The sequence below is a fragment of the Oncorhynchus mykiss genome, chromosome 7 (assembly GCF_057628025.1).
Source record: "Oncorhynchus mykiss isolate SJ-2025 chromosome 7, ASM5762802v1, whole genome shotgun sequence".
NCBI classification, from domain to species: domain Eukaryota; kingdom Metazoa; phylum Chordata; class Actinopteri; order Salmoniformes; family Salmonidae; genus Oncorhynchus; species Oncorhynchus mykiss.
Genome location: NC_143028.1, coordinates 38,903,495 through 38,928,308, shown reverse-complemented (window position 1 = coordinate 38,928,308; position 24,814 = coordinate 38,903,495). Strand labels below are relative to the sequence as shown.

At 44.0% G+C, this 24,814-nt stretch overlaps 1 protein-coding gene across 4 annotated transcripts in view; it reads right to left on the bottom strand.

Annotated features, from left to right (window-relative positions):
- Positions 1-685: 685 nt before the first annotated feature.
- The window catches only part of LOC110527847 (ras association domain-containing protein 5), a 54,901-nt gene continuing 30,772 nt past the window's right edge, over positions 686-24,814 (bottom strand). The window contains exons 1-5 of one of the 4 annotated variants that reach the window (XM_021609403.3): positions 17,568-18,729; positions 5,729-5,836; positions 5,196-5,520; positions 3,353-3,468; positions 686-3,226 (exon numbers count right to left, since the gene is read on the bottom strand). In XM_021609403.3, coding sequence (XP_021465078.1) covers positions 3,083-3,226; positions 3,353-3,468; positions 5,196-5,520; positions 5,729-5,836; positions 17,568-17,684 — 810 coding nt within the window. In that variant the 5' untranslated portion in view covers positions 17,685-18,729 and the 3' untranslated portion in view covers positions 686-3,082. Of the gene's footprint in view, positions 3,227-3,352; positions 3,469-5,195; positions 5,521-5,728; positions 5,837-17,567; positions 18,730-24,814 lie in introns of those variants that run through there. The other 3 variants (XM_021609404.3, XM_021609400.3, XM_021609401.3) reach the window with 3 other exon arrangements.

Genomic DNA, 24,814 nt, shown 5'->3' with positions numbered 1-24,814 from the left:
CGTATAGGCCAACATCGCTGTTCTGCAGAATGAACGAGTCGTGCGTTCCTCCTTGCCACCACATTCAGCAGCGTCTTTTGCGCATCATATAACCTGCACATAAAGAGTGGAAGCCTTTTCTGTTCACATAGTTGAAATAGTTTTGGGATGGTAATTTGATGGCAATGTGGGTGCCGTCTATTGCTCCGTTCCTATTCGGGAACCCGTTGTTGGCATCATGGCAAAGAAAGCCCTCTTGACATCAATGTGTTGTGCGATGGTGTATGGAACTTGTATGTGTAGCTAAGTTTTGCTGATGACTTCATCCAAAACATTGGCTCATCAAGGGCTGTGAGATGCCGAACGGCAAGCCCCCACAGCAGAAAAGTACCCGTTGCCAACCACCCTTTTTAAAGGAGGTCTTAAATCCTCTCAAAATTCAATGATATCTGATGAGCCAATCTGTACTTTCTGCGGAAAAGGTCCCACCCGTCTCTACAAAATGCAGCGTGTGCCTAATCTTCAAACCGAGCAGGATCAGCCAACACTCTTTCCATTTTGCATTAGCTCAGGCTTTTATAGCATTTCAACAATGTTCGAAATAGTTTAACAAACGACTGTACTTTATATGGATTATTATCGAAACACGTGTACTGATGCGGTCAAATGATATCGTATGTTGCATAAATCCACAATGGAAATACAATGAAATAAAAAAATGATTTAATTAATACTCAAATAATGTCACACATTTTCAACGTATATTTTCCCCATTCTACACTCAACAAGCAGTTCCCATATTCCAGCATTTGGCACTGTGCGTAAAGCATGATCATGGTCGTGCATAAATTTATGCACACTCAAGCAAGCGTTCATATTCATAAATCTCACACTGTGTGGAAACGACTCTATGTATGCTTTACACACAGATTTGTGCATCTGCGTGATTGATAAATGAGGCCCCAAGCTCTTAGAGACTTACCCAAAAAGACTGTCGTCACTGCCAAAGTTGCTTCTACAACGTATGACTCAGGGGTGTGAATATTTATGTAAATGAAATATTTATGCATTTCATTTTCAATACATTTGCAAACATTTCTAAAAACATGTTTTCTCTTTGCCCTTGTGGGACATTGTGTGTAGATGGATGAGAGAAAATATTGAATCCATTTTTGAATTCGGGCTGTAACACAACAACATGTGGAATAAGTCAAGGGGTACGAATACTTTCTGAATGCACTGTATGCGTCACACTCAGATCAACATCATTGGTACGATAAAATTCAATTTCTACAAAAGTATCACTAATTTCATGCCTAATTTCATGCCCCTTCTCTAGGATACTACAGACCTGTGGCCAGAATCAGTTTGTTTATTCTACAATAAGTCCTATTTCCAGTCAGATATCCCACTACCTCTGGGGAGAGAGGGACACAGGGTTCTCGTCCCTCTTAACTTGGGTGTGATCAACAGAATGGTGTTTCTCAATGAACAATACGGACAGGAGTTTTTCCTGATCACATGAACTGACCAGGAGTACCTCCTCGCGGTATGACCCTTGAACTCCAGTCAGTGTTTAAGCATCAGTTCCTCTCATTCACTCAGTCCCGTAACAGTCGGCTCAGTGGCAGGGCTTCATGGGCCTGTCACAGCAGCACAGAGTGGCTGGCTCTAACAGGCCTCTAACAACAGTAGCTACAGCTGCATACGCTCTACACAGACACAGCAGCACGGCACGTCTCCCATCAGACGAAATGTCCATTTCCAGGTTAGGAGATAGGGGTCGGGGGTTACTGATGACAGGGTGAACAGTTCACGGAGAATCAGAACATCAACATCCCATTGAGCTGTTTGTAAATGCTTAAAACACCAGCAGACGGTTCAAGCAGTGAAGGAATGCTTACTTGTTTTGATTGTTTACGTTCTGTATGCTTACGTAGAATGGGTTAATGAATAACAGGGTGGATATCTATTGGGTATATAAGGCCTATTGTATGTTGCTATATATATATATATATATATATATATATATATATATATATATATATATATATATATATATATATATATATATATATGTGTGGCTGCTGTCAGGGTACACAAATGGCTGTCTGAAGAGATGGGAATAACATCTACCTACGAAATACACGTCTGTCTGCACAAGACCTCCCACACTAGCATGGCTACTCTGGTAGAGTGAGATGCAGGGTTAAGTGCAAGTTAGCCGCCTGAGATAGAGGGTTCATTTCAGTGCTGGATAAAGAAGTTAGGACAGAGATGTTCAAGTCTTCTTACGATTCTGTAGCCTTCTGGGCTTAATAGAGTGGTTCCATGAGAAACACTGCTGTACATCCCTGGGACTGATATGAGAGGAGTCTGAAGATGAGAATGGATTCTGGTGTTCCTTTTTCCACACCCTAACCCTACACAGATGTACCCCACCATACCAACCCTGCTTCCCAATCCAACCATGACAACCCCCCCATCCTACCCTCAGCCTTGGACAGAAGGCATGCAGGGACAACATGAGAGTTGATATAATAAACATCAAGTAACGGAACATTTCAAATGGTCCACCCACCATGGAGCGTTGCTTTGAATAGTAATGTCTGTTCTGGTCCTAAATCTTTATGCATGGGCACCGGGGCAGATAGAGCAAGGTGAGACTCATGCGTAAGCAACACTTGCAGTAGCAGCGGCAGCAGCAGTAGAATCTTCAAAACATTCTCAGACCAAACTGAGATTCAAAGTAACAGTAGAAGACCCATCAGGTCAGATTGTCAGATCAAACCAAGATATCTGAGCCCCAACGAAGTCAGACCTTCGGTCCTTCAGTTCAGTGTCTTTTTACTCACAGGGATGCACAGACTTCTTTTGTTCTAGCATCCTATCCACTCATCCCTCAAACAGTCCCTTTTCCCCTTTCCGTGCTTTCTCAACCCCGCCTCCCTTCTCCAGAGGGGATGTGAGAAGTGAGGGAGGGGCTGCCCGTGTCCTGAGGGGAGAATAGTAATCTAAGCCTCAGTGGGCTCCTGTCTCTCCCTGGGTCAAAAGAGATGAGGTGAGGGTTGAAAGGTCAGAGTGAGAGATGAAGGGTGAGGGGTCAGGGTTGATCCTCCCGTAATGCCTTCTGCAAGCTCTGTCGGTAGACTGCGAATCTCTGCTCCACCAATCGCACACGCTCTGCCTCCTCCTTCTCCAGAATCACCAGGAAGTTCTGCAGCTCAGGAACCGAGAACGCATGCCACTGAGATGGAGAGAACGAAAGGGAGCGAGAGCGGTATTAGTGATGTTAGAGATGGCATTCATGAAGCAATAAATGATTTTAGGACACACAGTATGTGTGTGTGTGTGTGTGTTGTGTTTGTCTTACCTCCACCTCTCCAGTCTCGTTCTCCTTGAGGACAAAGCTGAGCAGCTCAGGATCTGGACCCACCACCAGTCTCAGAGCGAGAGGACACTCCACAAGAGGAAGCTTCTGGAACAGATCTACACAGACACACGACAAAGGAAAGACACATTAGATTCCACATGCAGGCCGTTTGCATATTATCAGAAATATTCTAAATCTACTCTCAGTCGGGTGGCAGAGTGTAAATATGCGAATGTATACAGTGGAGAGAACAAGTATTTGATACACTGACGATTTTGCAGGTTTTCCTACTTACAAAGCATGAAGAGGTCTGTACATTTTACAATATGTACACTTCAACTGTGAGAGACGGAATCTAAAACAAAAATCCAGAAAATCACATTGTATCTAAAACAAAAATCCAGAAAATCACATTGTATGATTTTTAGGTAATTCATTTTCATTTTATTGCATGACAAAAGTATTTGATCACCTACCAACCAGTAAGAATTCCAGCTCTCACAGACCTGTTAGTTTTTCTTTAAGAATCCCTCCTGTTCTCCACTCATTACCTGTATTAACTGTACCTGTTTGAACTCGTTACCTGTATAAAAGACACCTGTCCACACACTCAATCAAACAGACTCCAACCTCTCCACAATGGTCAAGACCAGTGAGCTGTGTAAGGACATCAGGGATAAGATTGTGGACCTGCACAAGGCTGGGATGGGCTACAGAACAATAGGTAAGCAGCTTGGTGAGAAGGCAACAACTGTTGGCGCAATTATTAGAAAATGAAAGAAGTTTAAGATGACGGTCAATCACCCTCGGTCTGGGGCTCCAAGCAAGATCTCACCTCGTGGGGCATCAATGATCATGAGGAAGGTGAGGGATCAGCCCAGAACTACACGGCAGGACCTTGTCAATGACCTGAAGAGAGCTGGGACCACAGTCTCAAAGAAAACCATTAGTAACACACTACGCCGTCATGGATTAAAATCCTGCAGCGCACGCAAGGTCCCCCTGCTCAAGCCAGCGCATGTCCAGGCCCGTCTGAAGTTTGCCAATGAACATCTGGATGATCCAGAGGAGGAATGGGAGAAGGTCATGTGGTCTGATGAGACAAACTCCACCCGCCGTCTAAACTCCACTCGCCGTGTTTGGAGGAAAGAGAAGGATGAGTACAACCCCAAGAACACCATCCCAACCGTGAAGCATGGAGGTGGAAACATCATTCTTTGGGGATGCCTTTCTGCAAAGGTGACAGCACGACTGCACCGTATTGAGGGGAGGATGGATGGGGCCATGTATCGCGAGATCTTGGCCAATAACCTCCTTCCCTAGGTAAGAGCATTGAAGATGGGTCGTGGCTGGGTCTTCCAGCATGACAACGACCCGAAACACAGCCAGGGCAACTAAGGATTGGCTCCGTAAGAAGCATCTCAAGGTCCTGGAGTGGCCTAGCCAGTCTCCAGACCTGAACCCAATAGAAAATCTTTGGAGGGAGCTGAAAGTCTGTATTGCCCAGCGACAGCACGACTCCCTGCTGCAGTGTGTGCAAACCTGGTCAAGAACTACAGGAAATGTATGATCTCTGTAATTGCAAACAAAGGTTTCTGTACCAAATATTAAGTTCTGATTTTCTGATGTATCAAATACTTATGTTATGCAATAAAATGAAAATGAATTACTTAAAAATCATACAATGTGATTTTCTGGATTCCTTCTCTCACAGTAGAAGTATACCTATGATAAAAATTACAGACCTCTACATGCTTTGTAAGTAGGAAAACCTGCCAAATCGGCAGTGTTTCAAATACTTGTTCTCCCCACTGTATACGCGTAATCTGTGTGCGTAACTCACCTTGTCCATCGCGGTGTGTCTGTCTGTATAGAGCAAACTTGCGTGGGTTATCCTGCACCATAAACTTCTTCAGCAGGCCCTGTATGACCTCCCTGACTGTGGTAGTACTACTGATGTGGATCTGCTTCACACAGTCACTGGGCAGGTAGAACGACGTCCGCTTCTCACTGAACCCTGCTCCCGCCCCCTCCTGGCCCTCTGACACAGTCATTGGCCGTCTTTCCGCCTGGCCGTCTAATCCCGTCCCCTCCACAGCAAGCACCGTGACTGGTCGACTTAGTCTGAGGTGGACCTTAATGAAGCCAGTGTACAAACCATCAGCACCCTGGGGGATAGAGAGAAAGAGAGAGAGATTCATGTGTGTCTGTATTGGTAAATACCCACTCAGTACTTCATACTAGTACACTCTTAGAAAAAAGGGTTCCAACATGGTTCTTCGGCTGTCCCAGTAGGATAACCCTTTTCTGGTTCTAGATAACACTGTTTTTTCTAAGAATGTACCTATGTGTATATTTAAGTGTTGTAGCACCCACCAGTTTCATGCCATTCTCTGAGACCGTAGAGTTGTAGTCCTCTATCTTGGCCCGTAATTCTTCCTCTGACAGAGCCTTGGGCCCTCTCTCCTCTTCGACCTCTTTCTGCTGAAACACAGAGAGGGAGACAGACAGCAGGCTGTGTGAGAAACAGGAACTGTAGTACAGGGGGAAGTTGAGACAGACAGAGCAGTCATTATGACTCAGACCTGAGGACACCTGGACTATATATGATGTTTCTTTCAGTCTGCTGCTATCACTCCAAACAACAGAGGGCGCGCTGTCTTTCAGACAGGCACAGTGGAGTTTACACTTAGGCCTAAGAACCCAGGGTGCACTGTGCGCGCGCACACACACTCACAGTCTTGTACAGCTAACCTTGTGGGGACACACAATTCAGTTCCATTCAAAATCCTATTTTCCCTAACCCAAACTGTACTCTTACCCTAACCTTAACCCAAAAACCTAACCTTAATCCTAGCTCCTAACCCTAACTCTTAACATAATTCTAACCCTAATTCTAACCTTAACCCTAAACCCCCTAGAAATAGCATTTGACCTCGTGGGGACTGACGATGTCCCCAGTTGGTCGAATTGTTATATTTTTACTATTCTTATGGGGACTTTTGGTCCCCACAAGAATAGTTAAACACGTCCACACACACACACACCCCCACACTTCTGTACATTGCCCATTGGGCTCTAACATTTATAGAATGTTGCGTGACTCTTCATTCTTGTCTCCCTTTCCCTTCCTCCTCCTCCCATCCTCCCAAGCCCCAGCATGACACAACACTGCAGTTGCCCCCACAGACTGAACAGGAGGCAGGAAATATTCTGAATGGAGCAGAGACATAGAGAATTACTGACACTATGCCTCTGTGTTGCTCTTTTTCTCAGTCTCGCTCCCTCTTCCTCTCCCCCCGTTCTCTCCCTCTTCATCCCCACTGACAGACACATCAAGCAGTCACTCGGACAGCTCCAATCTCTCCCACTGCTAAGGCCACGAAAAAGCACAAAACTCCCCCTCCCACCATGCAGTGTGAGTGAAGGGCTCATCATGAGGCTCTCTCATTATGGGGTTGAGGGAGAGATGAAGGAGAGATGGGGGATGATGAGGCGCGAAGGGATGATGAGAACGGGGGAGAGGAGGCGAGAAGAGGAGAGAACATGGGGAGGCATGGTTGCTGAGCAAGCCTTAGCAACACAGAGTTTGACTGGGTTATTTATAGATGCATCCTCTTATGTGGATGCTGTTTTCTTTTTTTTCTCCTCCTTTTCACTCTCTTTTTCTGGGACACGGTTGTGTGAGCGATAGACAGCTAGGGGAAGAGAGAGAGAGAGAGAGAATGCAGGGCAGGAATCTTTTATGTATGGGAGTCCTCAGGGCGTGAGGGGACAGATTCTGCTTCATTCAGTACAGTCACTTTGTATACGCGTGTCTGTGTGTGTGTGTGTGTGTGTGTGGTGAGGGTGCAGTATATCTTGGCTTGCGTTGGGCAGAGATGGGGAGTAGGTTCCGTATGAACAGGACGTGGTGTCTTCCCTTTCTTCACTCCTCTCTTGTCTCATGACAGACCCATTAACTTCTCTCCTCCATGAACAATCTGCTCAGGCGGAGAGTTACGTTTGCTGTGCGTTTACGGCTTAGTGTGTGTGTGTGTGTGTTTATCTTGGCAGGTTCCAGTGCAGTAAGAGTTAATGATGTGAGAACGCAGAGGGAGCTTTGGGCAAACTGGTATAAAATGTCAAACTGACCATCTCTAAACAACCGCGAGACTAAAGACCTTGAAACAGCATGAACATTCCTGCAACATCAAAGCTAGAGGATTGGCTCAGCATTACTGTATTATGTGCAACTCGATGTCTGCTGATGGGAAAAATACTCCACTGCAGACTGTATATATTTTTTATATACATTTAGGTTGCTATATGCCATAGAGACGCATTTTGAACACACACACCTGCCTCACACATAGGCAGGGTCAGACTACGGCATTTGGGACGCCGGGGCACTTCCCCAACCCCCCCTGCTGTTTTATAGCTCATCTCATGCTATTCTTCACTAAGATATTCCAATGACCCTGGGATTAAACACCTCCCTCTGGAACTGGATCCTGAACTTCCTGACGGGCCGCCACAAGTTGGTCAGGGTAGGCAAAAGCACATCCGCCACGCTGACCCTCAACACGGGGGACCCTCAAGGGTGCGTGCTTAGTCCCCTCCTGTACTCCCTGTTCACCCATGACTGTGTGGCCACGCACGACTCCAACACCGTCATCATGGGCAGAGACCTGGCAGTGTGGTGCCAGGACAACAACCATTCCCTCAATGTCAGCAAGACAAAAGAGCTAATCGTGGACAACAGGACCGAGCATGCCCCCATTCACATTGATGGGGCTGTAGTGGAGTGGGTCGAGAGCTTCAAGTTCCTTGGTGTCCACATCACTAAGGCTCGATCATGATCTAAACTAGGGTTGAATATTTTCTATGTATTTTACAAATGTTCCATCCTGAAAATAAATGACTTTTCTCCCGGGTAACCTGGTATTTCCTGCCAAAACCGGAAGTGTCATTCAAAATCATTATAAAGCATATGCATCGTGCCTTCGTAAAGTATTCAGACGGCAGGGACTGTAAGACGAGTCAGGATTGAGCCAAAAATTAACGGAGCAAAGTACAGATCTTAGATGAAAACCTGCTCCAGAACGCTCAGAACTTCAGACTGGGGCGAAGGTTGACCTTCCAACAGGACAACGACCCTAAACACACTACCAAGACAATGCAGGAGTGGCTTCGGGACAAGTCTATGAATGTCCTTGAGTGGCCCAGCCAGAGCCCGGACTTGAACCCGATCGAACATCTCTGGAGAGACCAGAAAATAGCTGTGCAGCAACGCTTCCCATCCAACCTGACAGAGCTAGAGAGGATCTGCAGAAAAGAAATGGGGGAAACTCCCCAAATTGACTCAGTACCGGTACTCCTTGTATATAGCCTCGATATTGTTACAAAAAATATATATATCTTATTTGCTAATCTTTTCTTACTTTTTAACTCTGCATTGTTGGTAAAGGGCTCGTAAGTAAGCAATTCACGGTCAAATCTACACCAGTTGTAAAATATTGTAAAAATATTATTTGATTTTGCCATGAAGATGAGAGAACATTTTGCAGTTTTAAAGCTAATTTCCTGCCATTCTACATATTTTGCCATGAGGCTGAAACACAAGATTCCAGGGTCAGAGTTGAAAAATCCTCCTTCACTAGTTCTTAGTTCTTGAAAACTCTCAAGTCTCTCAGGAATTCCTGTGTTTGTGGCTTGATGTTTCCTAACTGCTAAATATAGTTCTCTCCCTCCCCTCTGTGCATTCCTCTAGAAGTGAGAGAGAGAGTATGGTCAGAGGACAATAGAATAGTAGGACAATTCACCCCTGGCGGGTCCATGGCCGACCACACCCACACAGAGCTCAGGCCAAGAGAAGGTAAACCAGAATGAATACCCCAACTCAGACCCAGGGCTCCCAGACATCCACAGCCAGGGAAAGTAAACCAGAATACCCAAAGCCAGACCCAGGGCTCCCAGACATCCACAGCCAGGGAAAGTGCACATGGCTCACACATTGGAGGTTGTTGTTGCTCCCACTTTGACACGATCAAACTTTGTGAAGCATTCATTTGGGCTGCAATCTGAGGTGCAGTTAATTTCCGATATCTGAGGCTGGTAACTCTAATGAACTTATCTTCTGCAGCAGAGGTAACTCTGGGTCATTCTTTCCTGTGGCGGTCCTCATGAGAGCTAGTTTCATCATAGTGTTTGATGGCTTTAGAGACTGCACTTGAAAAAACTTTCAAAGTTCCTGACATTTTCCAGATTGACTGACCTTCATGTCTTAAAGTAATAATGGACTGTCGTTTCTCTTTGCTTATTTGAGCTGTTCTTGCCATAATATGGACTTAGTCTTTTACCAAAAAGGGCTATCTTCTGTATACCACTCCTACCTTGTCACAACACAACTGATTGGCTCAAACGCACTACGAAGTAAAGAAATTCCACAAATTAACTTTTAACATGGCACACCTGTTAATTGAAATGCATTCCAGGGGACTACCTCATGAAGCTGGTTGAGAGAATGCTAAGAGTGTGCAAAGCTGTCATCATGACAAAGGGTGGATTCTTTGAAGAATCTCAAATACAAAATATATTTGGATTTGTTTAACACTTTTTTTGGTTACTACATGTATGTGCTATTTCATAGTTTTGATGTCTTCACTATTATTCTAAAATAGTCAAAGTAAAGAAAAACCCTTGAATGAGTAGGTGTGTCCAAACTTATGACTGATACTGTATGTTAGAGCACTTTGGTTTCATGAATAAATATGTTGTAATGGAACCACATGACCTGTTTCTGTCTTCAGTCCTTTTTAATTAGGGTAGATGGGCTATATGGGCTAGGGTATAGGTCGAATGTGATAGTCTGACTATAACCAGCCTAAAACTCCATTCCTATTCAGAGTTCAGAGAAAATTAATCGAATTGGAAATGAGCTATTATCAGGCTGGTTAATCTGAAGCATGTCTGTTGAATTTTGAAAAATCCATCGCACTCGTCCCCACCCCACCTACTCAGCCAGTCAGGAGCGGCTACTGCGTTGCGGCCATGGCATACTGCATACCTTTTACTAAATGGTACATGCTAAATAGTATGTGGCAATAAGTACATAACATACAGTTTAAATATGTAGTACGCTAGTATGGGTATTCGAACATGGCCAGTGTCTGAGGCTGCAGTGTTGCCCCAGAAACATTACAAACAGGTTCAGGCAACAAACACAACAGCTTAACATTCAACATTTACTAAAAACTTTCCCCTCAACGGTAAATGGTGATGACTCATATTCGCCTGGGTACTCCGTGGCTCACTCTCAGATACCAGCTTACAGAAGGTTCCAGCACTTTAGTGTCATAACCATTTTCCAAAACAGAACTTTAAGTGATGTCTGTGGGCGTCCTGATACTGGATTACCTAACCCTGAGCTGAGCTGCACCCTCATCTCAGACTTTGTCTCAGAACGGTAGGTCTTTATTTTTACTTTAAAAAAATAAAACATTTTATAAAACAATAGACAACATACACATCCAAATGACAACATCATACGAACATCAACCACATCACACCTGCCCAGACCCACAAACACACCCCCATCTCCAGTGCCCGAATCACTTTCCACCACATAGCCTGAAACTGAACCATTTTGTTTCTCTCTGTAACCCACGGACTTGATTTTTCCATCGTGTTAATGAAGGTGGATTGATTTCTTTTAGAATACATTTTTTCAAGATGATTGATTGAGAAGAGAATCAGCCAACCCATCGGGTATCCCACTGCACCTCCATATGCATGTCTTGAAATATGCAGACAGACAGATTACAAAGTAAGTTTACATTGTAATACTTCTGACAGCCAACTTTCTAGCTCCTCCCCCAACTTCCAGACTTTACAGCGTTCCCAGAAAGCATGGATTATTGAGTGTTTATTAGTTTTACACTTAAGACACGACTCTGCTGTTGTACTGTAGAATGAGAATTTTGTCTCGTATAATAAATTCTATACATTAGTTTACACTGGATTATGTGTACATTTTCATTAACTGCAACTTTGTTAGTTATGCTCAAACTTTCCCTACATATTGCACCAACATCACTACTTTTTAAGCCCTGGTTCCAATAGTTTATATTTGAGAGATTGTCAGTTGGATATGCTTTCTGCAAGGTTTTGTATATATTTCCTATAATATGAACATCCTTTTCCCTCAAGGTTGCTCTGATGTCCAAAAGATGTCAAAGTTGCATGTATTTGAAACTATCTACATACTGTATTATTGGTTAGTCCAAAATTACTTTTTAATTCTGTCATGGAAATTCATTCCATTCATTTAACCATGACATTTACAATTTCTATGCCTTTAGTTTTCAATGTGGACAAATTTATTGGTGAATTCTGAAAAGCTACCAAGTACTGTTTTAGGAAGGGATATTGGTTCTTGTAGAATACGTTTCATTTTCTTCCAAGTTGTTATAGTATTCTTAACTATGAAGTTGTTAATGTGCTTAGCTTTGTCGTTTAAAAACAGACACCTAAAAATATTCTAGGAATGAGCATGCGCATTATCAATATGTACCCATTTTTCCTCTTTAGTGCATTTAACTATATGTCGCAAGTAAAAGCCTTGAGTAGCGAGTTGATACAATCCAACATCTGGAAGGTTAAAACCACCCTCTGACTTAAGATGTAAAACTTCCTTTTTATTCTATGAATTTTATTTGCCCATATAAAAGTCCTATGACAGAGTATACTTTTTTTGTGTCTTCGGTGGGGTAATTAGTATTACAGAAAAGAAATGCAAAAACTTTGGCAGCCATGCCATTCTAAAAGAGGTTTATTCTACCTGTAAAATGTATGGGGAGATTATTCAATTTAAATCGATCTGCTTTCATATTGTTGAGTGATGGAATAAAGTTATCTTTATATATTTGTTGTCACTTATTAAGCATCCTAAGTATGTCATTTTTTGTGGTCCACTTAAAGGATTGCTGTAGATCGTGAGTTATTTATTTTCTTTTTCCTATTGCCATATTTTTTATCCTGAGATTTTTTAGTATTCTGAAAATAGTTTTAGCAAAGGGAGCATTGAGTTTTCAATATTGGTCAGGTATATCAGGAGAGAATTTGCAAATAAGTTTGGTTTATAATCCTGTTTACCAATACGGATACCTGTTAGAGTTAGACAGGGACCAAATGTTTCTGCAATTGGAACAATTGCCAGTGCATACAGGAAGGGAGAACAGGGACACCCCTGTCTTGTGCCCCTTTCTAAAGTTTTATTTGTGCATATTTTAGGACATGTATAAAACATTTTTTTACAATGTATTATTTCATCTGGAAAGTTGAAAGCTTCCAAAGTTTTGAATAGAAAAGGCCATTTAAGGCGGTCAAAAGCCTTCTCGGATTCAACAGCCATTATTGATAAATCTATATCTTGTTTTTTGTGTATTGTATTAAATTTAAACATGTTCTTATATTTTTTTGTAAGTATCAAACCCTGTTTGATTGATCTTTGTTATTATTTTGTCACAATTGATTAAACTTGTGGATTTATAATGAGCAGGGGATCCTCCAGATTTTCCTGGTTTTAATATAACTGAAATAACTGTTTGATACATGGAATTAGGATGTACAGCATTGAGTGACGTGTGTTGTCATTTGTGTAAATAAGGGGGCTACTTTGTCCCAAAATGTTGAATAGAATTCTATAGGAAAAGCATCCATACCTGGTGCTTTTCTCCGCACTAACGTTTTAACAGTATCTAATATTGATCTTTAGGTGACCTCTGTTTTTAGTGATACATTTTTGTCTGCTGATAACTGCTTCAAATTAGTTGAGTCTAAGAAGGCTGTAGGATCAGTCCAACAATTCAGATTTGTATAGATTTTCATATAAATCTTTTAAACATTGTTGTTTCTAATTACCGCTTTTGTAACTTTATCTATTAAAATTATAACTGGTTTAGCATGTATTCATTTTGTGAAAGCTGCAATATATTTAACAGATTTATTTGCCATTACGTAGTATGCTTTATTTGAGTTTAACCTGTAGTTGTTGGTTCTCAAATGCAAAAGATCGTATTCCTGATTAAGTTCCGAAATGTTATTTTCTTCTTTCCCTTATCAAGATTTTTTACGCGCTTTTTCTAAGATGGTGATTTATTTTTCTTTCATTTTAATTTCAAAACCAAGTTGAATTTTTACTGAGTATGAGATTATGATCCCCCTAACGTATGCCTTAAAGGTATCCCAAATTACTTTTCATTTACGTATATAATACATGTGCTCTGTTCATTCTATAAATTCTGTCGCTATATGTATTTTCTATTGGTGTAATGATCCGATATGACTATATCATTACTTTTTTAATCCAGTAAATAGTTGAGCGCATTTCAGAAAAAAATCTTGAATCGTTTTTTTACTTTGAGAAAAAAAGGAATAGTCTTTTGTAGTTGGGAATAAATCTCCAGGTGTCCTGTAAAATATGTGTAGAGATGAACATGTTCAGCCTCTTTGGAGGCGCCCTAAATTAGACTTTTATTATTAATATGTCTGTTAATCTTATCGAATGTATAATTTAGGTCCCCTGCTAAAATAATAGTTCCTGTTTGGATTTAATCTAAGATAGCTTGCTTTCTATCTAAAATCAGCAGATTTGTCGCTGGTGGAATATAAAATGAAATCAATGTGCAATTTTCACCATGTAAGGTACAATTCATCATTAGAAAATGGCCTTCACGGTCCTTGTGCTGGGATATAACGGAAAATGGTGTATTCTTATTTATCATGATGCCTACACCTCTGCTATTACTACAGTAGGTGGCAGCATAGGCCTCTCCAACCCAGCTCCACTTTAAATGTTCAATTTCTATTTTATTTTTTAAAATGTAACTCTAGCTAGAAAACCACATCTGCTGACAATATCTCTTTAAAATGTTCAAGAAACATATGTTATTTTACTCATCATGGAGCGCGTGCACATTCCATGTGATAAGTTGGATTTTGTTGGTCTTTACTTGTGTAGAATCAAAGTTAACCTTATCTGTTCCGTCTATCATTGAAGAACCAAGTAAAACATTTTAGCAGACATGACATATGAAGGCGTTGGGCATTCCATATAATGGGAGCATCACAGTATAAATACATAGTTATGGTATACATTACATACATAGAGAGTGTGTTATGGTATACATTACATACATAGAGAGTGTGTTATGGTATACATTACATACATAGAGAGTGTGTTATGGTATACATTACATACATAGAGAGTGTGTTATGGTATACATTACATACATAGAGAGTGTGGGCATGTGGGCCGAGCAGACATATTTATATATTTTTTAAATAAAAAGCAAAGTACGTCTTTGTACTTGAGGCGCCATGCTTCAGTTCTACACGTCACCGTTACCACGGCAACACAAAACCCACTTCCTGTAGTGGCACATGGTCGTTGGACGTGATCAGGTGACACAACACCCCTGGTGTCACGCACCGCTGTGGCCATTACGGTCTAGAGTGAGCCTGTAGAGGACTCATATCCCACAACACTGCCATACAGACATCACAGAGAATGAAACCCACATACAATTCTATGAAACGATCTCTCTGAAATGGATCTGGGCTGGTATAATGGCGGTCTTGATTGAGCCCTGAGCAGACTGCTCCAGTAAAGGAGGCACACAGAGGAGACCACACTTAGCTCCCCAAGTCTCTGATAGCCAAATTAACTCCCGTAGATGAGCTGTGACAGCTGCGATAGCAGAGTGCCGCTAGGATAATGAGCAGTGGAGGTGACATAAGGTGTGACTGAGTGAGGGAGGCAGGGGAAAAGAGAGGCACAGATCCTGTAATGGAAGCTCTAACCCCACGCCTCGTTTCCCATTTCACAGACGGCATATACAGTAGACCAGGTGTGTGCGTTTCCCTGTGCTACTAGTTTCATACTTTCTTTCAGTGTCGTATCTCCCCCAATCACGTTCGCTCCTCTTGTAATCAGCAAGCGCCAGACAGACACGAATACGCACTCACACTCCTGCTTTGCGCACCTTAGCTGAGCTCTGTTAGTGGGTCAAAGTGTCGAATGGAAGAAACACATGATCCAACCCCAGCACTGATTCCATTTCACAGCTCGGTGTGCGCAGACACAGACAAGCACATGTAGACATGTGTGTGTGTGTGTGTGTACGTGTATGTCTGTGACATTAATTATAAACACTGGTGATTTTACTAATTAATTCATTTCCACGACATCAAAGCTCCCTTTAGAGCAAGGGAGCGCTCCACAGCAGTAACCACACACACACACACACACACACAACACTGACAAACATGCTCATCAGGACGGGAGGGAGGAGATTAGAGGTCCTCTTTTCTTTGTGAATTAATGTCAAGAGAGGAGCCTACTGCTCCAGATCAGCCAGCTTTAACATTCAGCTAGGGTGAGTGAGACAGCGTTCGAGAGAGAGAGAGTTTATAAATGCATGTAAATATGCGTGTGTCTGTTTCGCTGGGTTTGCATTGGCGCCATTCCTTCTGCGTTTCTTCTGTGGGAGGCAAAGTGCTTCCAGTTCAGAGGTCATTAAAGCTGGAATCCGCAGCAGTGAAACTGCCATGTCCATTAGGTTGATGGAGTAGGGCTGTGGAGTAGGAAGAAAAAGCCCCTAGACACAGAGGTAGGGTTTCTCCCATTATGGTCAGGGTTAGGGTTTGGAGAGCTGATTCTAGGTGATTTCAGATCTCTGGCTGGAGCCATTGTAGACAACAACAAGAGTAAACTGACACGCGCTCTAGTAGATTGTGTCGGAGAGTACAGGCAAACTGTGGCTTTCCTATATTTGCATGTCTGTTTTTCATATTCAAACGTTAGTGAGTGACAGGGTGGTTTTCCTGTACTGAGAGACAGTTGCTACCGCACGGTATCGTTCTTACAGTTTATGGGGAATTGGAAACTTTGGGTCGTGGTTTAAGACTGGGTCCTTTGTTTATGGGGCACAACAATCTCCACTCTGGCCTTCCAAAGTCCCCAACACACAACAGTCTCCACCCTGGCAACCCAAACTCCAAACAGACAGACACAGGGCTGGGGCTGAATTATTTAATGATGGTGCTCTTTCCAAACCAGAGAGCAGAGGCACTGCAGGTATTGAGATCACACTGACAAAGGCCTGTGTGTAAGTGTCTGTGTGTGTCTGTGTAAGTGTGTGTGTGTGTGTCTGTGTAAGTGTGTGTGTCTGTGTAAGTGTGTTTGCAAAACAACAGCATCTCTATGCCCTCTGTCCTAATCAGCAAACGTTTGCTTCCTACACCTCCTTGTGTGTGTGTGTGTGTGTGTGAGAGAGCGAGAGAGAAGGTCATGTAGCCCGTTAAAAGCCTTAAGAACAATCTCCCAGTGGAGGTGTGAGAGTGGTGTGGGGGTGTTTTCTGCATAAACATGTAGTACATATTATTCTGTAACTTTACACCGACACAGTTGCAGTCCAATGTTATACAACTGCTCACTATTTACATGAACAGACAGACAAGCTCCAAAAACGGCATCACCACTGCTCTGCAACATTAAAAGTGTGTGCGCGCACGCTCCTGTGGAGTTCTGATCTCAAAGCAGAATCAGTGAGATCCGCCGTTGCTATGGTTACATTGACCAGCTGAATTATGCTAAGCGAAAAGAAAAAACGTGGAAGAGCGAGAATGACAGCTATAGCAAAACTCATACTGCACAACGGATGTGTGTAACTATTTAACTAACTTCCCTGTTTCTACGGAAACAGCGACAGGCGAGGGCTGTCGATGAACCCATTACCATATTGCTGCTATGCAGTCCTTTGCGTTTTAAGCCATGAAGAACTGTCCTAGAGGGGCTCCTACAAGGAAGGCTGCATGGATAGCTGATCGAATGCAGGCACACCTCTCTGTCTCACACACACACACACACACTAAAACACAAACGGTCACACTTTCTTTGGATAGTCCGGATAGTCTATCTGAAGACCCTCTACAGATGGTCAACCAAATGCTTGCCAAGATTACGGTTAGGGATAAGGGTTAGAGCTAGAGATAGTTGAAATGTTACTGATAGTCTGTAGAGCCTCTACCGATGGACCATCCACATAGTGTTACCACACACACTTACTCAACGCTTCTCCTTTTTCAGGCATAAAAAATGGACACAACATGAAGCGAAACATACCCCTCCTCCCCTCCCTCCATCTTTAAAAAATAATAATCTCTGTCGTACCTTAACCAGCTTTGGGGGCTGGCGGAAGAAGGAACTCTTTGCGGTGAAGAAGGCGACGTCTTCGCCCTCCTCGTCCAGACTGCAGTAGCCGCTGCTCATGCTGTTGCTGCCCGTCATTTAAGGGCTTCAATTTGAGTCCTCGGCTGCCTATAAACACCCAGCAGAGGAGCAGGAGGAAACCTGATGGTCCCCGAGGGGGAAATACTCTGTCTGGAGAGGCATTCAGCCACACTCACTGTTCACAACGCTCACAGTCCCAGAGCCCTTCACATCCACGATGCATCCACAGTCAGTCACCTCAGTAGGTCAGTATAGGGACACGCGTACGGCTCACAGTCCAAGTGGCGCCTCTCGATTCCAAACATCCACTGCCAGTCCTCCACAGTCTTGTGTCTGTAGGTACCCAGATAAGCTTGGGCTCCAGAATCAGGGGTGAGGTCAGCTCAGATTCGGGTCCTATCAGTGCTCCTCGTGTCACCGGAGAGGCTTCAGGAAATCCGAGAGCGCGAGTAGAGACGTGTCACTTCCTCCTGTCGTGTGTGCTCTGACCCCGATATCACACACACACTGTGCACACACGTTGGTGTCACAGAGTCAGTTAACCCTGCTCACCTGAATGCCTCACACACACACACACACACACACACACACACACACACACACACACACACATACACACACTTCCCCTTCAACCCCCTCCTGCCCTGCAGCTGTGTGTGTTGATCAGCTAATAAGAACTGTGAATGGGTGCACACACACACACATTACTTCAGCAGGGTACTGCTGCTTACCCATTCAGACACACGCTCACATCAATTACTCTGACAGGCTCTCTCCCACACACACACACTCCGGTAACTGTAGTTCAGGTCAGTGGCTCCAGACTGCAGTGGGCCTGTGCTGTATGGCTGTGTGAGTGTAGTCCTTGGTTCTTGGGGAAGAGACCCAGGCTGCTGCAGGCTTCTGACATTCAGCGGTTTCTCCTCTCTTCTCCTCTCTTCTTCTCAGACTCACGGACTAACAGAGAATCCTACGCGCTGCACCTCCCACTCGCTCTCTCTCCTTTTGTGTTCGTTTTGCTCTCTCTCTTCCTCTCTCTCTCTCTTCCTCTCTCTCTCTCACAGCCTTGCTCAACCATCTGTGGTTGAGTCTTATCTGCCAACGAGTTTTCTGCAGAGCTACAAAAACACCCTCCCCCCCATTCTCTCTCTTCCTGCAAGCAACGGCACCCAGCTCAGCCCAGCCACATCCTCTGAGAGAGAGAGAGAGAGAGGGAGAGAGAGAGAGACAGAGAGATGCGGCCTCGCAGCTCATAACACCTGATATGCATGAGCAGGAAGCCACTCAGTAACATGGCCGCTGTGCTCTGCCTTAGCGCTACCAATGCTGCATGAGAGAAACCTCCAGATTTATAAAGACCCGGAGAAGAGCAGAGAACTGATCATCTTACTGCATTATACATACACTCTTATCAACATGCTCAGAAACACAGCGGAACCAAGTACAGGTCCGACTGCTTGAGTTCTTGTACCTCTTATAGAATATTAGCTCAACATTATTGTGGAGTTCCTGTACCTAAATATAAAACAGTACCAGCACCCAAAATGAGTACTGGTACCCATTTAATTCCAAGTCAAGCACTGGTGATGATCAAGAACGGGAATCTCAGAGAACCTTATGAGGTCTAGTTCCATAAAGAGGAATTGAAAACATGGGTACGATTGTCTGTTGGTTTTAGGAGAAACCAAGCGTGGAGGTCACGTGATCGTCCCCCAGGGGTCAGTGATGAAGATGACCTCTAACCTTTCGTTGACCCCTGACCTGTCCCCTCTGCCCTCTGGCCCTGGTCTTGACCATATGAACAGGGTCCAGCTAATGCCCCTGTCAAAATAGAGATGGACTACCAAATAATAGTGTGTGTATATGTACGGTGTGTGTACGTGTGTGTGCGCCGGTGTGTACGAGTACGTGCATGTGTGTGTGCGTCTAAGTCAGAGAACAATATCTAGCTATGGTCTTTCTCTAAATCACAACCAACTCAAGGCATACAGCAGGTTATTCATTAAAACATTAGATTCTCAGACAGCTGTTCAGGTGGACTCTGTCAGTCTGTCAAAGAGAGGGAGGCTGTTCCATCAGAGGAGACATATCCTCCATTAAAGAGATGGAGCCTGTCCATCTCCTCAAGCCATCCCCCCTGTCAGAGGTTGATTAGATTCTGAAAGATTGTTGGGAGAGCTGTCTGTCTCTCGCCAGTGGTAATCACAGACAAACAGAGAGCTGTCTCTCTCTCTCCAGTGCTAACCACAGACAGGCAGAGAGCTGCCTGCCTCTCTCCAGGTCAGTATCAGCTGACGACAGATTAGTCTACCAGCAGAGACAGCCGTCAACCCCATTACCATCATCACTGTGGAGGGAGAAGGATGGGGACATAGCGAGACAGATGGGGACAGTGGGTGGTAGGGAGGTTGAGAGGAGCTCATTGACAGACCACACCCCCATCCCATCTCAGCCCCTCCCAAACCCCTATCTTTTCCAGAGTCGATAAAGCCCAGCCAACCCTTACTAGGCTCCAGTCTGACTCAATGAAACACAATGAGTGTTTGGCGAAAAGGGGGATCGATCTCTGCTGGTGTAAGCACAAAAGAGAAAGAGAAAGCGAGAGGGAGAGGAAAAGAGAGAGAGAGAGAGACAGAGTATAGAGTTGACGAGGGAGAAGGGCCTTGAGATGTGACCGGTCATCTCTCATCGGGTCTCTGGTGCAGCAATAGTGTACCCATTTCAGCCTCTGAGTCAGACTGGAGGCCAAGACACCCTCAGCCTTCACACCAGACAAGAGTTTAACATGACTCCAGGTTACAGAGATAATCAACTGGCCCTCCACTGCAGCCCTCAGCTCTAACACATAGGTCCTTGTCACTGTACACCCTCTCACTGTAGCACATTACACTTATAATCCACGAGCACCACACTTGGATAAGGATTTTTTTCCCTCTAGCAAGGTCACCCTATCGACGTTCTGTCACGCTATTTCTCTCATTCTCTCACTCCTACACGTGGCGTGTGTGGAAGCAGATTACATTGTGTGTGTGTGTGTGGGTCTGTGTCTGTGTGTGTGTGTGTGTGTGATCCATGGTAGCAGTGTGGTATTTGGCCTCTAGGCATGGCTACACAATTGTAAGCGTACTCGTTACACACCGATAGAGATGTGTACTGTGTGTGTGTTATCTGTCTCACTCTAGGCAGTGCCTGAGTGTGTGGGCTTTGAGAGCAGAGGTGCCAGTATCACAACAGAAACACGCAGGTCCACATTTACACCTGCTCACACAGACACCCCCAGTTAAAAGGTCAGATATTAATTTGATAGAGAGATACAGTTATACTTCATGTGCGTGAACACCTGAAAATATTTAGGACCTCGATAGCTAAAACCAGCAAGATCCGAGTCTGCTAACACGAAAGCAGGATTGCGAGAAAGCCTCTTCTGGTGTCTGTGTGAGTGTGTGTGCATGTCTTGTGTTTGGGTGCATGTGTGTGTGCTTCCATGTCGTAGGCAGTGTGGGCAGACAAACATCTAACGCATCTGTGCTCACAGAGGCCAAGAACAGTTAGAGGTCTTATTAAATTACTAGAGGGACTATGTCATAAACCCTCAAAGTTCCATAATGGCAGCCATCTTGGTCAGGGAGAAATCCAAAACTAGCCTTGTTGGAATGAATGGCAGTAGAGGCATAGGGAACACATTTCCTGCCTTTACTTTTGCAGGAAAATAAAAAATGGAAGGCGCGTTATGCATCAGAAATTGTGTAATGGAATTATGGTTATTTGAGTGTGTCTCTCTGTATGCTGATGTCTCAACACACGTCCGCTACGACAGCGACTGAAATGACTGCAACCCTTAACCAAGGGCTGCAGTTGGTTTCAGAGTGGGTGGCAAGGAATAAGTTATAGCCCTAACTATTTCTAAAAACTAAAAGCATTGTATTTGGGACCAATCACTCACTAAACCTCAACTCAACTAAATCTTGTAATGAGTCATGTGGAAATCGAGCAGGTCGAGGAGACTAAAGTAACCCTGGATTGTAAAACTGTCACGGTCAAAACATACTGACACCACAGTAGCTAAGATGGGGGACGTCTGTCCATCACAAAGCCCTCTTAACAGCACTGTCAACAAGGCGGGTCCCGTAAGCACCCGTTTTGTTGCACCTGGACGACCGTTCAGTAGAGGGACGTAGGGAAAAGTACCGTTGGCTCAGAACAGGGCAGCACGGCTGGCCCTTGGATGTACACAGAGAGCTAACGTTAATGATACGCATGTCAATCTGTCCTGGCTCAAACTGGAGGAGAGATTGACATCATGATGAATTGTACTTATGAGAGGTGTTGACATGTTGAATGTACTGAGCTGTCTGTTTGAACTACTGGCACACAGCTCGGACACCCATGCATACTAGAGGTCGACCTCTAATGCCTACCCCACAAGACACTCCACAAAAGGTCTCTTCACAGTCCCCAAGTCTAGTACATACTATGGGGGGCGCACAGTACTACATGGAGCCATGACAACATGGAACTCTATTCCACATCAAGAAACTGATGCAAACAGTAAAATTAGACTTTAAAAAAAAAACAGATAAAAATACACCTTATGGAACAGCGGGGACTGTGAAGCAACACAAACATAGGTACAGACGCACACACACACACACACACACACACACACACACACACACACACAAATGTAGATATGTGGTGGAGTAGGGGTCTGAAGGCACACAGTGTGTTGTGAAATCTGGGAATGTATTGTAATGTTTTTTAAATTGCACAACTGCCTTAATGTTGCTGGACCCCAGGAAGAGTAGCTGCTGCCTTGAGGATCCTTAATAAATACAAAGAGTAAAGTATCGTCAGAACTCCTATCATTACAGTTCATGCTGGTTCATGCTGTGGACTGACTATGTTGCTGTGAATGTTGGTATAGTGGCAGTTCATTGGAAAAACGGAGTCGCCATTCCTCCAAAACTGGCTGGTTAGCTACCTTCTTCCCATTCATTGTTGTACACAATATCTTCTGATCACAGCACTGGCAAACCATGGGTATCCAACTCCCTGACCAACATGGCTGACCTTTGGACCGCCATAAGAAGGTTCATGTCCATTCTAGTATTATAATTATATGGCAACAATTTAACCAGGAGTATAGCCCTAATCATCTGACCAAGAGCCTTCATCACGTGACCAACAGCCACTATAATACACACTGTTAGCTAAAGCAGCTTGCTTGCTAAAGCAGTGTCTGTCTACCAAAGAGAGGCTATATAAAACACAAAGAGCATACACACGCTGAGAGACTGACACAATGCGCACAGCAACACACACACAGTAGATGAGTTCTGTGACAGTTCCGACAGAAGGCCGGGCATGTTTGGAGGCGCTCGAGGGGGGGGGGGGGGGGGGGGGGGTGCTCTGCTCCCAGACTAACAGAGACAGCACAGCCAGGCGTAAGGCTAAAGCTACGCTAGGCTAATGACTGAGCATATACAGACCCCTAGGCAGAAAGACTGGGGTCTGAGGATATGAGGACTGCCACTACCACTGTTTACCGCCCTTAGAGAGGGGGTAGGAGGGGAAGCAGGAGGGGAAGGGGAGAGTAGGGGGAAGGAGTAGACTGCAGAAGGGGAGAGTTGAGATACAGATGTGAGAGGCGTGAAATATGTTCTCAGAGAACATCTGGTCTCCAAATCATCCGATAAATGAATGAATAAGTGAATGAGGGAGCGAGATGAGAGGGTGAGGAAGAGAGAGAGAGAGAGACAGCGAGAGAGACGCCCCACAGAGCCCCAGGACAGCAACACAATTAGACCCAACCAAATCATGACAAAACAAAAAGATAATTACTTGGCACATTGGAAAGAATTAACACAAAAACAGAGCAAACTAGAACGCTATTTGGCCCTAAACAGAGAGTACACAGTGGCAGAATACCTGACCACTGTGACTGAACAAATCTTAAGGAAAGCTTTGACTATGTACAGACTCAGTGAGCATAGCCTTGCTATTGAGAAAGGCCGCAGTAGGCAGACATGGCTCTTAAGAGAAGACAGGCTATGTGCTCACTGCCCACAAAATGAGGTGGAAACTGAGCTGCACTTCCTAACCTCCTGTCCAACGTATGACCATATTAGAGATACATATTTCCCTCAGATTACACAGATCCACAAAGAATTCGAAAACAAATCCAATTTTGATAAACTCCCATATTTACTGGGTGAAATTCCACAGTGTGCCATTACAGCAGCAAGATTTGTGACCTGTTGCCACAAGAAAAGGGCAACCAGTGAAGAACAAACACGATTGTAAATACAAAAATGTATTTTCCCTTGTGTACTTTAACCATTTGTACATTGATACAACACTGTATATGTGTATGTATATATATATACAGTGCCTTGCGAAAGTATTCGGCCCCCTTGAACTTTGCGACCTTTTGCCACATTTCAGGCTTCAAACATAAAGATATAAAACTGTATTTTTTTGTGAAGAATCAACAACAAGTGGGACACAGTCATGAAGTGGAACGACATTTATTGGATATTTCAAACTTTTTTAACAAATCAAAAACTGAAAAATTGGGCGTGCAAAATTATTCAGCCCTTTTACTTTCAGTGCAGCAAACTCTCCAGAAGTTCAGTGAGGATCTCTGAATGATCCAATGTTGACCTAAATGACTACTGATGATAAATACAATCCACCTGTGTGTAATCAAGTCTCCGTATAAATGCACCTACACTGTGATAGTCTCAGAGGTCCGTTAAAAGCGCGGAGAGCATCATGAAGAACAAGGAACACACCAGGCAGGTCCGAGATACTGTTGTGAAGAAGTTTAAAGCCGGATTTGGATACAAAAAAGATTTCCCAAGCTTTAAACATCCCAAGGAGCACTGTGCAAGCGATAATATTGAAATGGAAGGAGTATCAGACCACTGCAAATCTACCAAGACCTGGCCATCCCTCTAAACTTTCAGCTCATACAAGAAGACTGATCAGCCAAGAGGCCCATGATCACTCTGGATGAACTGCAGAGATCTACAGCTGAGGTGGGAGACTCTGTCCATAGGACAACAATCAGTTGTATATTGCACAAATCTGGCCTTTATGGAAGAGTGGCAAGAAGAAAGCCATTTCTTAAAGATATCCATAAAAAGTGTTGTTTAAAGTTTGCCACAAGCCACCTGGGAGACACA